Source organism: Arvicanthis niloticus, chromosome 10 (genome assembly GCF_011762505.2).
Source record: "Arvicanthis niloticus isolate mArvNil1 chromosome 10, mArvNil1.pat.X, whole genome shotgun sequence".
NCBI classification, from domain to species: domain Eukaryota; kingdom Metazoa; phylum Chordata; class Mammalia; order Rodentia; family Muridae; genus Arvicanthis; species Arvicanthis niloticus.
The window spans coordinates 24360348-24374674 of record NC_047667.1 but is presented as its reverse complement, the minus strand read 5'-3'; the positions used below and the strand labels follow the sequence as shown (position 1 = coordinate 24374674).

General features: G+C 50.0%; 1 protein-coding gene across 1 annotated transcript; it reads left to right on the top strand.

The window, feature by feature from the left end:
- Positions 1-3032: 3032 nt before the first annotated feature.
- On the top strand, positions 3033-7865 carry Elf3 (E74 like ETS transcription factor 3). Its single transcript, XM_034513620.2, has 9 exons — positions 3033-3187; positions 3678-3845; positions 4204-4425; positions 4581-4676; positions 4866-4985; positions 5126-5215; positions 5356-5472; positions 6321-6516; positions 7065-7865. Exons 2-9 carry the CDS (start codon positions 3686-3688, stop codon positions 7177-7179), a joined length of 1116 nt encoding a protein of 371 aa, XP_034369511.1. The 5' UTR covers positions 3033-3187; positions 3678-3685; the 3' UTR covers positions 7180-7865.
- The last annotated feature ends 6462 nt before the right edge of the window (positions 7866-14327 follow it).

Here is a 14327-nt window from a genome sequence, read left to right as displayed (position 1 = left end):
TTCCAGGGTAAGTGACTAGGTAGAGGGTGTGTCTGCCTCAGGCTGTGTGGGGGAGGTCCCCTGAAGGGCCAGAGAAAATCCTACCCAGGGCCCTTGGCTTTCCAGCAGCCCTGACCTAGCGGAAAGGAGCCTGTTGTTTTGAAGAGGAAGAGTGGATCCTATGGGGTTGGGTAGATTGTGTCCTTGAACAGTGGGGTACCTAGAAGCGAAAGGTCTTATTTGAGGTCTACATGGGGGTAGTGTGTCTGTAAATAGGGTGGAGAGAAGAGAAGACACAGATCTTATGTCTTAGATGCAGAGAGTAGTGTAGAGAACTTGCTCAATTCACATAGTGCCCTAGGTTGTCTCCTCAGGCAATACAAAACCAAACCAGCTGAAGCTGTAAGACATCTATCTAATGGCTTATCGAGTCCCACACCCTCATTCTTTGCTAATTTTATGGTTTTGCTTTTGAGACAATCTACTGTAGCCCAAGATAGTCCCAAACTCCATATGTAGCCAAGGCAGACTCTGAGTGCTGGAATTCCAGACACATGCCACCATGCTTATCTTTTGATAGACAATAATTGCTCTGCCATACTCCCACATTCCAGGGTAAGCGACTGGTCCTCACTCACTACATCCTCATCCCTACCCCCTTTAAAAATTCACTGAGTGGGAGGGATGGTTGTAGCCAGAGGCTCTGCATGTAGGGAAAAAGCACCAGCAACAGCTTATTACTTCCCAAATTTGGTAGCCTGAACAAACCACTTAGGAAGACAACTATATATCATTTCTTCTTTCTTTCTTCCTTCCTCTTTCCTTCTTTCCTCCTCTTTCTTTCTTTCTTTCTTTTGAAAGAGTCTCACTACTATGTAGTCCAGGCTTGTATTGGACTTCAGCTCACAGAGGTCCTCTTGCCTCAGGAGTTCAGGGATTAAAGGCATGTATCACCACAGGTATCCAACAATGCTTTTTAATATTTTAAAAATCATGTTTACAGGGGCTGGAGAAATGGCTCAGAGGTTAAGAGCACTGGCTACTCTTCTAGAGGTCCTGAGTTCAATTCCTAGCAACCACATGGTGGCTCACAACCATCTGTAATGGGATCTGATGTCCTCTTCTGGCCTGCAGACATACATGCAGGCACAATGCTGTATACATGATAAATAAATCTTTAAAAAAAAAATCATGGGGGCTGGAGAGATGGCTCAGTGGTTAAGAGCACTGACTGCTCTTCCAGAGGTCCTGAGTTCAATTCCCAGCAACCACATGGTGGCTCACAACCATCTGTAATGGGATCCGATGCCCTTTTCTAGTGAGTCTGAAGACAGCTACAGTGTACTCATAGACATAAATTAAATAAATAAAACTTAAAAAAAAAAAATCATGTTTACAGCCAGGAATGGTGGGCAGGCCTTTAATCCTAGGACTGGGGAGTCAGAGGTAGGTAGATTTCTGTGACCAGCCACATAGTGAGTCCCAGGACAGCTAGAACTATGTAAAGACCCTGTCTCAAAAAAGATGCACACACATACACACACACACACACACACACACACACACACACACACACATATATATATATATATATATATATATATATATACACGTGTGTACATATATATATGTTTGGTGTGTATATGTGTGTACACTTGCACATAAAGGTCAGAGGACCACATTACAGGAGTCAGTTTTCTCCTTTTCACAGGTTTTCAGGCTTAGCAGCAAGTACCCTTATCCACTGAGCCTTCTCTGCAGCCACACCTTGCTTATTAGATGTTTTTCTAACATCTAATGAAAGGATGAAGATCGTTGTGTTAAAAGGTTGCTGGTGTTGGTTTGGGTGGTTACCCTTACACCCAACAATAGGACGTATCTCTTGAGTTTGAGGCCAGCCTGGCATAGTAGCTAGAAAATGTCTCAAAAACAAAGAGTCCTGGGAATAGAACCCATTCGTAGAGTGCTTGCCTAAGAAGCTCTGGGTTCAATTTCCAACACCTCCGGGGAGATTTTCTTTTGTATTTTTAGTTTTTTTTGCGACAGAGTTTCTCTGTGTAACCCTGGTTGTCCTGAAACTCACTCTGTAGACCAGGCTGGCCTCCAACTCAGAGAGAACTCAAATCTTTCTCCCTTTGCCTCCGGAGTGCTGAGATTAAAGATGAACACTGCCCCAGCCCCTGCCGCGTTGTTTTGTTTTTTAAGTGCCTCGGTAAACAGTAAATTAACATACACATCCTGTTTGTCTTTGTAATGACGCAAATGTTGGGCTTCTGACCACTAGAGGGCAGCAGACAGATACTAATGGACTGGGCGGAGAAAAGGGTAATCACGAGCGGACCAGACTTGAAAATAAACCAAATAGCACCTCCAGCCTACCCGTAGGCGAGGAGAGCGCCACAGGCACCAGGGAAGATTTTTGAAGAAGTGCCCGATCTCTACCGCTGCAGCAACCATCGCGTTTGGGTGGACAGACAAAATGTTACCAAATGGACTCTGTGGTTGGCTAAACTATCAGACCCAAACCACCACTGGACCGTGAATGTTGTCCAGTGTGTTGCCTAGACGCTTTCAGAATCCCAGTTTCTGGGTGTTATGGAGAAAACCCTTTAGCCTCTGTAACTTTGACTAGGCCCTTTTTGTCTCCAGAACTTTAGACAGTTAGATGCAGTCTTGACCCAACCACCGGTTCAGATTCCTTACCTTGCTTTCTCCTCCCTAGTTCAGCCCTGACCTGGCGCCCAGGAAGAATTTCCCGGGCTAGAGGGCAGCCTAAGGCACAGATGCCCACCCCAGCAATGTTCCCGCCACCTGCCCAGTCCAGTACCCAGGGCCCAACCCCAGAGGGTGCGGAATGACAGACTCTGACAATCATTAAACCAGCCAGGCCTGATTTCCCAGCACCGCCTGCTAGGATCTGGGCCAAGTGGCACGGAATATGCAAATCACCTGGGACCGGGAGCCCAGTCTGAAGGCCAGGAAATCCCCTGCATCCAATGAGCCACCAGCTCAGGTTACAGCTGGGGAGGCACACCGAAGACCTGGCGGGGAGGAGCTCCGGCTTTGCTCTATTTAGAGCGGGTGGGGGGAGCGTTCTGACCACTCTCATCCCTGCTACCTGGCGCAGCCTTCCACCGCTTAGATTTCTTCCCTTCCTGTGGCCCCAGAAGCCTGCTCACCCGCCTGCCACACCGAACCCTGACACTCGGTAGGGTCACATTCCCTAACTCCGACCCCGGGAACCGTCTACTGGATTTACAGTTCTGAACTTGATCACTCTACCTTGAAGGTTCCTGGCTGGAGTTTCGGGGCTACTATGGGTGTATCCTGGGACTGGTCAGAGACCAGATCGGTGTCTTGGAGGGACAGGGTGGCTTCTTTGGTTCAAGAGCCCAGGTGATTTGTGGAGGGAGCCCTAGCAGAATTTTTATCATGGTTCCACCCGCTTTGAGATTATTTTTATTTTTCGGAGCAGAATTTCCCAGCCTTCTAGGCTCAAGAGAGCATCCAGCCTCAGCTTCTCCAAGTAGCTGGCTCTTGGTAGTGGTGTGGGGGGGCATCTGGGGGGGTGTTGAAGGGAGAATGTCTACAGTAACACCGAACTTCCTGCCTCTTGGCTGTTGCTGCCCAGCCTTTGCCAGACAGTAATGGAAGTGTACCCTGACCTGCACCCTCACCGCCTTGTCTCCTCTTCCCAGGGGGCCTCATGGCTGCCACCTGTGAGATCAGCAACGTTTTTAGTAACTACTTCAACGCCATGTACAGTTCAGAAGACCCCACTCTGGCTCCTGCTCCTCCGACTACCTTTGGCACTGAAGACTTGGTGTTGACCCTGAACAATCAACAGATGTCACTGGGAGGTCCAGGTGAGGGCTGTGCCAAATCTTCATGGACGGGACACCGACCTGAGAGGATCTTAGATAATGGGCAGGGAGGAAGATCTCTGAAGGGGTCCCAGGCCTAGGGGCTGGAGAGAATTTATTCATTCATATATTTGAGTTGTACTGGGGAAAGAACCCAAGCAAGACCTTATTCACACTAGATTGTGTTCCTGACCCCGAGAAGACCGTAGTGGCTGAGGTGGTGGGACTATAAGGATTGTGGTGACAGATTAAGGGAGGACGCACTGAGACCAGCCATGTTGTGACCCCATGGGTCGTGTAGGACCTCAGACAAGACCTCAAAGGGACAGAACTGATCCTCTGGCTGTACTCTACTTTGCAGAGAAGGCAAGCTGGACAGGAGAGCGGCCCCAGTTCTGGTCGAAGACCCAGGTACTTGAGTGGATCAGCTACCAGGTGGAGAAGAACAAGTATGACGCCAGCTCCATCGACTTCTCCCGCTGCGACATGGACGGAGCCACCCTCTGCAGCTGTGCGCTGGAGGAGCTACGGCTAGTCTTTGGGCCTCTGGGAGATCAACTCCATGCCCAGCTTCGGGACCTCAGTAAGTCTAGGCCGGGGAGCCACCGGGCCTAGAGAGTCAACCAGGGAGGGGGTTGGGGGAGGATGGGACTTAGGGCAGGACTTGAAGCTCCTGGCTAGAGAGTACAGCCATCGAGCCCCTGCTGGAATGATGACCCCCCTCCCTGCCTCTGCCAGCCTCTAGCTCCTCTGATGAGCTCAGCTGGATCATCGAATTGCTGGAGAAGGATGGCATGGCCTTCCAAGAGGGCCCAGGAGACTCGGGCCCCTTTGGTGAGAATCCATTTTCTTTCCTTTCCCTCCCCTGGGTTGTAGTATCCCTTCTGCAACTCTAACAGAGTGCTAGAGATAGTCTCTCCCGACTTGAAAATAATTCCATAGTCATTTCTCTGGCCCCTGGGGGGTTGTGCCCATCCTCGATGATCTCCTGGGCCTCTCTAAGGTCTAACTTCTTTTTCTCAGATCAGGGAAGCCCTTTTGCCCAGGAGTTACTGGATGATGGCCGCCAGGCCAGCCCCTACTACAGCAGTACCTATGGCCCTGGAGCGCCCTCCCCCGGTAGCTCTGATGTCTCCATTGCAGGTAAGAGTCCTACCCTTGCCACAGCCTCCCTTCTACAAATGCCCCAGAGTACGTGTAGTTCTTAGACTGAGTACCTGAAATCTGTAGGCAGTTACTCCGTAGGCTGGCCCTGGCATTCAAGCTGTGTTCTTCACCCCTAGGGACCGCTACTCCCCAGAGTTCCCACTCCTCTGACTCCGGTGGAAGCGATGTGGACCTGGACCTCACTGATAGCAAGGTCTTTCCTAGAGGTAAGTTGAGGGTTGTTCTTGGGGGACCTGTCTGCGGTGTCCAGCCACTCTCTTCTACCCTCCCCTGCTCTAGGGCTGTGGTTTCTATAGCAAGGCTCCCCGTTGACACTCTGCCCTCACCTTCTAACCCCTTCCCATAGACGGCTTTCCTGACTATAAGAAGGCAGAACCCAAGCACGGGAAGAGGAAACGGGGGCGTCCCCGAAAGCTGAGCAAAGAATATTGGGATTGCCTGGAGGGCAAGAAAAGCAAGCACGGTAAGTTCTAGGGGCTGCCGGGCCTGTGGGCGGAGGGACACTATTCCTTCAGCCTCCTCTGGCCTCTTATGGCTGCTGGAACTTGATTGCATTGTTGCCTTTGTGAACAGTTGTCGGGCTCCGTGGCATTTGTTACGGCCTCTTCGCAGAGGCCGGCTTTGACTTAGAGAAGAAGGGAACTGAGGGTCCTGGGGGAGGCCATGGAGAGAGTCCAGGCTTCCCACACACCCCCTCTTTAACTATGGGTGTACTTGACCCCTATCTTGCCTAATGGAACTTTCCGATGGGGATGAGGCAGCTGCTGGGTGCTCAAAGCCGGGTAGGCTGGGGTGGCTGGGACTCCAGGCACAGTGTGCTGAAGGAGCCTCAGGCTTTGTGTTCTCCAGCTGCTCTGAACCACCTGGAGGTCACCCCAAAGGTCTTGCCTGCCGCCTCTTCCATACACACAGACCTGCACGTATGCACTGGTGGCCTGCTTTTGTTCTTGTCCTGAGGGGACTGTTAATTCCGGGAAGCTGTTTCTTGGTCCCTCGGGCTATAGGCAGCTCTCTGACCCCATGTGTGCCAAGTTCTTACCAACACTGGTCCCCACTGATCCATGAGCCCCTCACCAAGAAGCCTGTTTCTGTCACTGTCCCATCTTAACCAGATGTTTGATCTTTATCTGGTGAGAGAATCGTGTGCTCTGTGCATTTTGGGGCAAGAAAGGAAGCAGCCACTATAGCGATCACGAGGACATTGTCTATACTCTGACATGCCTTGGCTCTTAGCATCGTTGGGATAGGTGAGGCCAGGTGGCCTGGAGAGGGGCACCCCAGACTGATAACTTTAGAAATCTTCCCTTGTAGCCCCCAGAGGTACTCACCTGTGGGAGTTCATCCGGGACATCCTTATCCACCCCGAACTCAACGAAGGCCTCATGAAATGGGAGAACCGGCATGAGGGCGTGTTCAAGTTTCTTCGCTCAGAGGCCGTAGCCCAACTATGGGGCCAAAAGAAAAAGAACAGCAACATGACCTATGAGAAGCTGAGCCGAGCCATGAGGTGAGCTGTCTGGGACCTCTGTTTGGACTCTACTGGCTTCTGCTAGGTTTCCCATGACAGGTGTGAGGCCCGTGTGGAGGGGACAAGAACAGTGTTGTGGCCTATGTCGTCGGTTAAGTAGAGCATGAAGAGAGCGCTAGGCTGACACTGTGAGCACACTTAGCCTTAGCTAACATTTCTGTGTTTCCTGCAGACTTGTTCTAAGAAAGACACTTGATGAGAGAAAGAATAGACGTTTTACAGCTCAGCTCCCTTGACTCTGGGTCACAGTTTCTTCCCATGTGCCACAAAGGTGGACTAGCTCAGCATCACTAATGTCCCCTCTGTCCCTCTGCTCATGGGCCTTTATGAAAAGCCCCAGGACATAGCCAGAAGGCACAGAGAAGTTAATGCAAGAGCAGGTGCTCTGGCCATAATTACAGATCAACGTGGCAACAACAGGTGAGATGAAGGAAGACTCAGGCAGTGAGGGCAGGCTCAGCACAGTGGGAACCTCGGTCCACAGCATGGCTCTGGCCTGCACCTCTGACCACCTCCTTCCCCCGCAGGTACTACTACAAACGGGAGATCCTGGAACGGGTGGATGGCCGGCGGCTCGTCTACAAGTTTGGCAAGAACTCCAGTGGCTGGAAGGAGGAAGAGGTTGGAGAGAGTCGGAATTGAGGGTCTGGGCTGGACCCAGGACCTGACTCCAGCATAAACTCCAGAACTGAAGCCTTCCTGGAAGGACAGGCAGGCCTGAAGGCCCCTTTACTGTGGATGTGTTCCCTGTGTTGCTGTAGAGAGGAAGAACCTGTTGGGTGTGTCCCCAGAAATATCCTGAAGTGCAGCCTTTGGCCTCTCCTCGCCCTCTTGGAATTATAAGCCTCGAGGTTTGAACCAACTTGTTCACTAACTCTCCAGCTGTGAATCCAGTTCCTTCCAGTCCCAACATTGACTGCAGAAAAGACCCACCTGCAGATGCCTGGGCTCAGCCAAGGAGGCTGGGAGACTGGGAGGAGAGACTGCAGGGACATCGGGGACAGGGTTGTGTCCTCCAGTACTTCTTGGACTGGCTTCCATCTCTCTGCTGCTTATTACTCAGGCTCCACAGACGGGGGTCAGAGCATCCCTAATTTATGTGCTATAAATATCCCAGGTGTACATAGAGAACTATTTTTTCTAATGCATTTCCCCCTCCCTGCTCTTCTCCACTGAGTGCTGGTGGCCAGACTGATTGTTCTAGGGCCCCTAACTGGACCAGCGAGAAGTTGGGTGATGCCAGAGGCCCCAGGATGGGGCTCCTGGATCCCCTTTCCCATGAATGGAGGCTGAAACCTCCAATAAAGTGCCTTCTTGGCTTTTTCTAACCTTGGTCTGAGCTATCTGTGTACTGACATTCGGGTCTCTGGATTGGATAAGGCATGGAGACGGGAGGGAGAAGAGGTAAACGTGCAGAAAGATGGGGAGGGAGGCTGTGTGTGGACTAATGCAGCTAGATGGTCGGCTGGCGGTCGAGAGAAAATGGGTGAGGTAGCTGTCAACTGAAGAAGGACCCATGACTTCACACAAGCGAGGACATGAGCTTAGAAACGGGACCAGGGCTATCCTGTTGCCACCAACCATGTGCTCAGTGACCTTGGCCAAATCTATCTTCTTCAGGGCCGCTTCCTCTTGTACAACACAAGAGTTTGGATCTGATGTCCTCCAAGGAGTCTAGAGTTGCAAGTCCCGCCTTGTTAATAGATGCCTTTGCGTGCCGGCCAATTTGGCTGCACGCTAAAGATCTGTAAACTGAATCCTAGCGTCGTGACTGACATGAAAGCACAGATAGGATCTTGTAACGGGAAAAGCAAAACAAAGCCACAGACAAGTGCTTGATGAGAGGGAGGGAGTGGGAGCTGGTGATGGTTGGCGGCCAAGTCCTCGGCCAGGCTTGGCTCCTCTACCCTCATGCTATCCTTTCCCAAGAAGAGAAATTACCCCATGTAGATGCAGAGTGAGAGTCCATAGATGTTCCACAGAGCTGAGGGCCTGCCCCTTACCCTGTGCTTGGGCTTCTCTAACCTGGTTTGGGGTTTGGAAACAGGGAGACAGGATTTCACAGTATAGACTAGACTGGCCTCGAGCTTAGAGATCCCATGATCTGTCTGTGTCAGCACCCCCTCGCCCCCAAGTACTGGGATGAAAGCCATGCACTACACCACCTGGATCTCTCTGTCTCTGTCTTCTATGTCATTTTTTTTTTCTTTAACATTTCAAGAAAGAACATGTTTTATTGGGTATTTTCAAAAAGAAAATCTTTGAAATGTTAAAGAAAAAAATGATACGTTCAAACACTGAGGTCCTAAGCCAGTGGTGGTGGCAGCGGCGGCACACCCCTTTAATTCCAGCACGCAGAAGGCCACCAGTCTCTTGAGTTCTAGGCTAGCCTGGTCTACAGAGTAAGTTCCAGGAGAGCCCCAATTCCTTCCATTTCTGCTGTGCTGCTTGTCTCCAGGGCTGGGATCTGAGCTGTCCTCAGCTGGAGTCATGCCACTGTTGTCAGCTCCTGAGTGAAGTGCTGTGGGGCAGTGTGGCCATTCACTCGCCTGTAACTCCAGCACTTGGGAAGGAGAAGCAGGATTGCTATGAGTCTAGTTGGTTGGTTGGTTTGGTTTAGTTTTTCAAGATAGGGTTTCTCTGTGTAGCCCTGGCTGTCCTGGAACTCCCTCTGTAGACCAGGCTGGTCTTGAACTCACAGAGATCCACCTGCCTCTGCCTTCTGAGTGCTGGGGGTGTGCCACCACCATCCTACGCACTGTGTGTGGCTCCACTTGGCCAAACAATGACCTCATTTGTATGTGTTGTACACTGATAGTTTCTCTACAGATCTGCTCTGGAGTCCTTCTTTAAAGAGAAAACTTCAGGGGGATATCTGTGAGTTTGAGGCCAGCCTGGTCTACAAAGTGAGTGCCTGGACAGCCATAAAGTCAGAGCTATTAAATAGAGAAATAGAGAAACAGAGCGAGAGAGACAGAGACAGAGCCAGAGACACAGAGAGACACAGAGAAAGACACAGAAAGAGAAGAGACAGACTGAGGAGAGGGAGAGAGGGAGAGAACCTCTTGATGCTGAAGGTCCCCTCATCAAAAGTAGGAGGTTTGAGGGAAAAGGTCATCCTTGCTGTGCTTTGCTCAGTTTTCCCAGCTCCAAAGAGGAGACCTCTGAGGTGAGTCTCGCCTGTGAGATATGTGTGGAGCTAGAGGGCTGAATAGCCTGCCAAAGCTCTCACATTGCTGAAGCAGCTGCACCCGAGGCCTGAGCAGACCTTTGGCCTGCCCTCCTCAGTTTATGAGGTGCTTCTCTAATTCCAGTAACACAATGGATCTAACCCATACTCTCCGAGAAGACCAGGTGTCCATTGCACGGATGGGAGCCGAAGCTGGCCCAAGGTCACTGGTCAGGTGAGAGCTGGGACCAGAAACCCAGCATTCCGGCCCAAGCCCGGGGCAGAGTCCTCAGGGGCAACCTTTTATGATACAGTTTCACTCTGGTAACCAAACTGGTCTTGGACTCCATCCATGTTATAGCCCAAGCATGTCTTGAACTAGCATTGATTCTCCTGCCTCAGCCTCCCAAGTTCCCAAAAAAGCCTCTTTGGCATTTTCAGTTGTTTGTTTTGCTTTTATCTTTTTGAGAAAGGATCTCACAGACAAAACAACCCACAGTTCAGTATGAAGCCCCGGCTGGCCTCAAACCTCCTTGCTTTAACCTCTAAAAGGCTGTCATGGCCAGCCTCTGGGCACACGTCTTACCCACAACATTCACCTCACTAGTTCTCTCTCCTGTCTACCCAGACCCCTAAGCTGGCATTTCTCAGTTCTCTGTGGAAGACAGACAACTTATCCCAAGTTTCAGCAGCCCAGGTCCTCTATCCAGTCCTCTGCCACCTGCCCTGGGTCCCCTAGGGTGTGCCCTGGGTGGGGCTCTTTATATCCTGCCCTGAGCCGGTCACCTCTTATCAACTTCTGTGGGATCATGTGTGTTGCTGGGTGGGTCAGAGAGAGGTCAACCCTCCACAGCTTGGGTGTGCCCAATGGGCCTAGGCCTGGGGTAGGGCGGGGGTGGGGGGTGGCTGGGCTAGCTGCCATGCCTCTTCTGAATGGTTCCCAGAATCCTATAGCCTCACCCTCCTACCATATCTGGGGCATTCTAGATTTGCAGAATGGGAGGTGAAGAAGGGGAGGGTTTTGTTTGGTTTGCTATTAATTTAATGAGAGGATGACTATTTCACTGAATATTACTGGGAAAAGATTGTGTCTCTGTCTTTCTCTGTGTCTCTGTCTCTGTCTCTCTTTCTTTTTTTAAGACAGGGTTTCTCTATGTAGAACCCCCTTTTCTCTCCTGGTTGTCCTGGACTCTCTGACCTCCAACTCAGCTCTGCCTGCCCCTGCCTCCAGAGGGCTGGGACTAAAGGCCTGTACCACCATAACTGTCTGCAAAATGATTTCTTTGTTGACTGCTATGCTGAGCCCTTTGGTTTTAGCCAACACCTTGTGGATCTCAATGCTCCCAAAGCTGAAAGCTTTGTAAGGGACTTTTATTAGTTCGTCCATTTGTACATCTGTCCGTTTGTACCTTTCTGTCCTTACCCAGTGGTGGTGTGTCTAAACACGCGTCCTCATGTCAGCACCTAGCACAGAGAGGGTGCTTCCTAAGGAACCGTCACACTGCCCTGCGATTGTCCCTGACCCAGTAGCCCCTCGAATGCATACAGGAGCACAAACACACACCACTCATGTCGCACATTCCCTACATGCTACAATCACACATGTACATATCACATACTCTGCACCAAAGTATAGACAGACCCATGCTCATACAAACAACCCCTCATCATCTACATTGTATGCATGACGGGCACTACATACTCACACTCGCAGTCTCTAACACACCTTGTGTGTACTGACACATTAGGGAAAGGCACACACACACACACACACACACACACACACACTCACACTCACACTCACCTTACCTGTGCAGCCATATCCACAGACACAACCATACAAAGGCCCTTGCTGTGAGATCAGCCTCCCAGACCAGCTACTTCAGTCTTTTGTTCACATGGCTCCCCATTTCCTGGGCCAAGGGCCCCCTCCCCAGAAGCTTTCCCCGCTCTCCCTCCAAGTAGATTATTCTTCCCCTCCAATCAAAAATGGTACTGCTTTGCTTTTCGAGAGTTTCTCTGTGTAGCTCTGGCTAGCCTGGATTTGCTCTGTAGACCAGGCTGGCCTTGAACTCACAGAGATCCTCCTGTCTCTGCTTCCCAAGTGCTGGAATTAAAGCCCACCACTGCCTGGCCCAAAAGTGTAATTTTTGAATTTACAGAATTTGCAGAGTCCAGAGCAAAGTAAAAACCTGAGTCCTCCTTTAAAAGCTATTTAGAACTGGGCAAAGGGTCTCTCAATCCTGTAATCCTAACTCTCGGGAGGGTGGGCAATTAGACTGTTGAGGACTTCCAGGGTCAAAACAAGCAATTTATTTAAAATTTCAAAAAGGCAACAGCAAGAGCATCACCTCCAGTATGCTTCCATCCTGCACGGGTCCCCTGGCCTGTAGGTGCTGGTACCATCTGCCACGCTTCTGTGATTAATAAGTTTTCAACAATCACCGAACAGTAAGGTAACTTTTTTTTTTTTTGAATGGGGGCTCATGGGAGGGAGGCTGTCACAAAATAAAATGAATCCACACCTTCCCTTTAAAAGTTGAGAAGAGCCTGCTTGGAGGCAGCCCTGCACACGTTTAATCCAGTGAGACAGAGCGCCTTGGGTGGAGGAGCCCACGGAGTTTCAAGTCATCTCCCTGTCACTTGCAGTGTAAGTCTGCAGTATAAGGATGCCTCACCAGAGAGTTAGGAGTTAGGGATTGAACCATGTCTCCAGACCTTGCCACTGCCCCACAACTGTCAGCTTTGACAGGTGCTAAGCAACCCCCACAGCTCAGTGGTGCTCGGTTGCATCAATTCCACCATTAGATAATAGGCAGCTTAGGAAGTGATCTCCTGATAAACAAACACGTTTATCATGGGGTAGGTGCAAACAAGACTACCCAAGGACCCTAGGTACCATGGGAAGGAGGAGGAGGGAACTCTTATGAGATCTCAGGGCAGCTGCTCCTGGGGAATGCCGCCTGCTTCTCACCCTACCGCTCTGCTGCTAGTGCTGCTGCTACGTGCAGAACTAGGCTGAGGCGGCAGCAGCAATTAAACCAGCTCAGCTGCCCGTTACGGGAACCACACTTGAACTATGGAGCTGATCCAGGAAGCCACGCCCAGTGTCCCGCGTGACTCAGTCTCACCTGCCCATCTCCACACTTGCCGGCCTCTGTGACCCAGGGTACAGGGCTGATGGGAAAGTCTCCACATACAAGGCATGCTGGGATTTAGAGTCCTTGTATCTCAAGTCCGGTTCTTGGCAAGGCGGGGCCAAGGCAAAGATTGGGCCAATGGAAAACTGCTAATTACCATGGAGACAGCAGATTGGCATCGATTCTTTTTCCTCTAATAACTGAAGAAACATAGCAGTAGCCAAAGACTCCAGAAAATCAATCTCCTCCTCTCTTTCTCTCAGTCTATTCCCAACCCCTTACAATCTCAAGTAGCTGAGGTTGGCCTTGAACTCACTATGTAGCCCTGAATCTCCTGATCCTCCTGCCTTCACTTCCCAAATTCTAGGATCGCTGGGTGTGTGTCACCACACCTAGTCATATTACTTTTATATCAAATTGGCAAAGAATAAAAAAAAGAATGTTGAAGTGGGCGTGGTGACTCACATTTATAATCATAGCCCTCGGGAAGTGGCAATAAATTCAAGGACAGCCTGGTCTACCTGGCAAGCCAGCCAGAACTATCCATTGAGCCTGTCTCCAAAAATAAAAATAAAGAAATAAAAACCATATACCTGCAATTCCAACGCTCTGGGGGTGAAAGTTTATCTTTGGATACATATCTAGTGTCAGGCCAGCCTGAGCTTGGAGACTTTGATAAAAAAAAAAAAATAAAACAAATAAATAAAAAAACAACAACAAAATTGGGTATGCTGGCACATACCTGTGATCTTAGAAGCAGAGGCAAGAGAGTCACTTCAAGTCAGAGGCTTGCTGCCAGGTCTACACAGAGTTCCAGACCAGCCAGGGTTACAAAGCTAAACCCTGAGTAGGAGAAGGGCAGGGAAGAAGAGGAGGAGAAAAGAGAAGGGGAGGGGAAGAAAGAGAGAAAAGGAGGGAACGGGCATCTGAAAGTTTTAAAAGACCTCTCAGGGTGGTTATTTATATTTTCCACAGCATTTTGTTTTTTATTTTGCGCACATATGCTATATGCTATATGTTCTTGTCTTGCTTGTGTGTGTGTTCGGGTGAATGCACACCTATGTGCCCATGCTAAGTGTGGAAGTTGACTTTGGGTGTCTTCCTTTTATGGAGCTCCACTAATTTATTCACTTATTTACTTACGTATTTATTTATTTATTTATTTATTTAGAGGCAGGGTCTTCTTTAGTCTTGACTCTCTTAAGAGTCATTATGTAGCCCAGGCTAGCCTCAAGTTCACAGAGATCCTCCCGGGTAGGCCTTCCAAGTGATGAGACTAAAAGCCTGTACCACTGCACTGTGCAACAATGTTTCTCACTGAATTTGGAACATGATGATTTACCAAGAGTAGCCAAAATCAAAGGAAATTTGTCAAGTCATGGGTTCCTTCTCGGAAGTCTAACTCAGCCATCTAGGGCAATTTTCTGCCTCTCCCTCAACACTTGAGACACAGAAGGCAGGCCTTCTCAACCAACCAAGGC

Coding starts and splice junctions, on each gene's coding strand:
- Elf3 (XM_034513620.2), top strand. CDS start 3,686: ATGGCTGCCACCTGTGAGATCAGCAACGTTTTTAGTAACTACTTCAAC. Junction 3,846..4,203: donor GATGTCACTGGGAGGTCCAG/GTGAGGGCTGTG, acceptor TCTACTTTGCAG/AGAAGGCAAGCTGGACAGGA. Junction 4,426..4,580: donor TGCCCAGCTTCGGGACCTCA/GTAAGTCTAGGC, acceptor TGCCTCTGCCAG/CCTCTAGCTCCTCTGATGAG.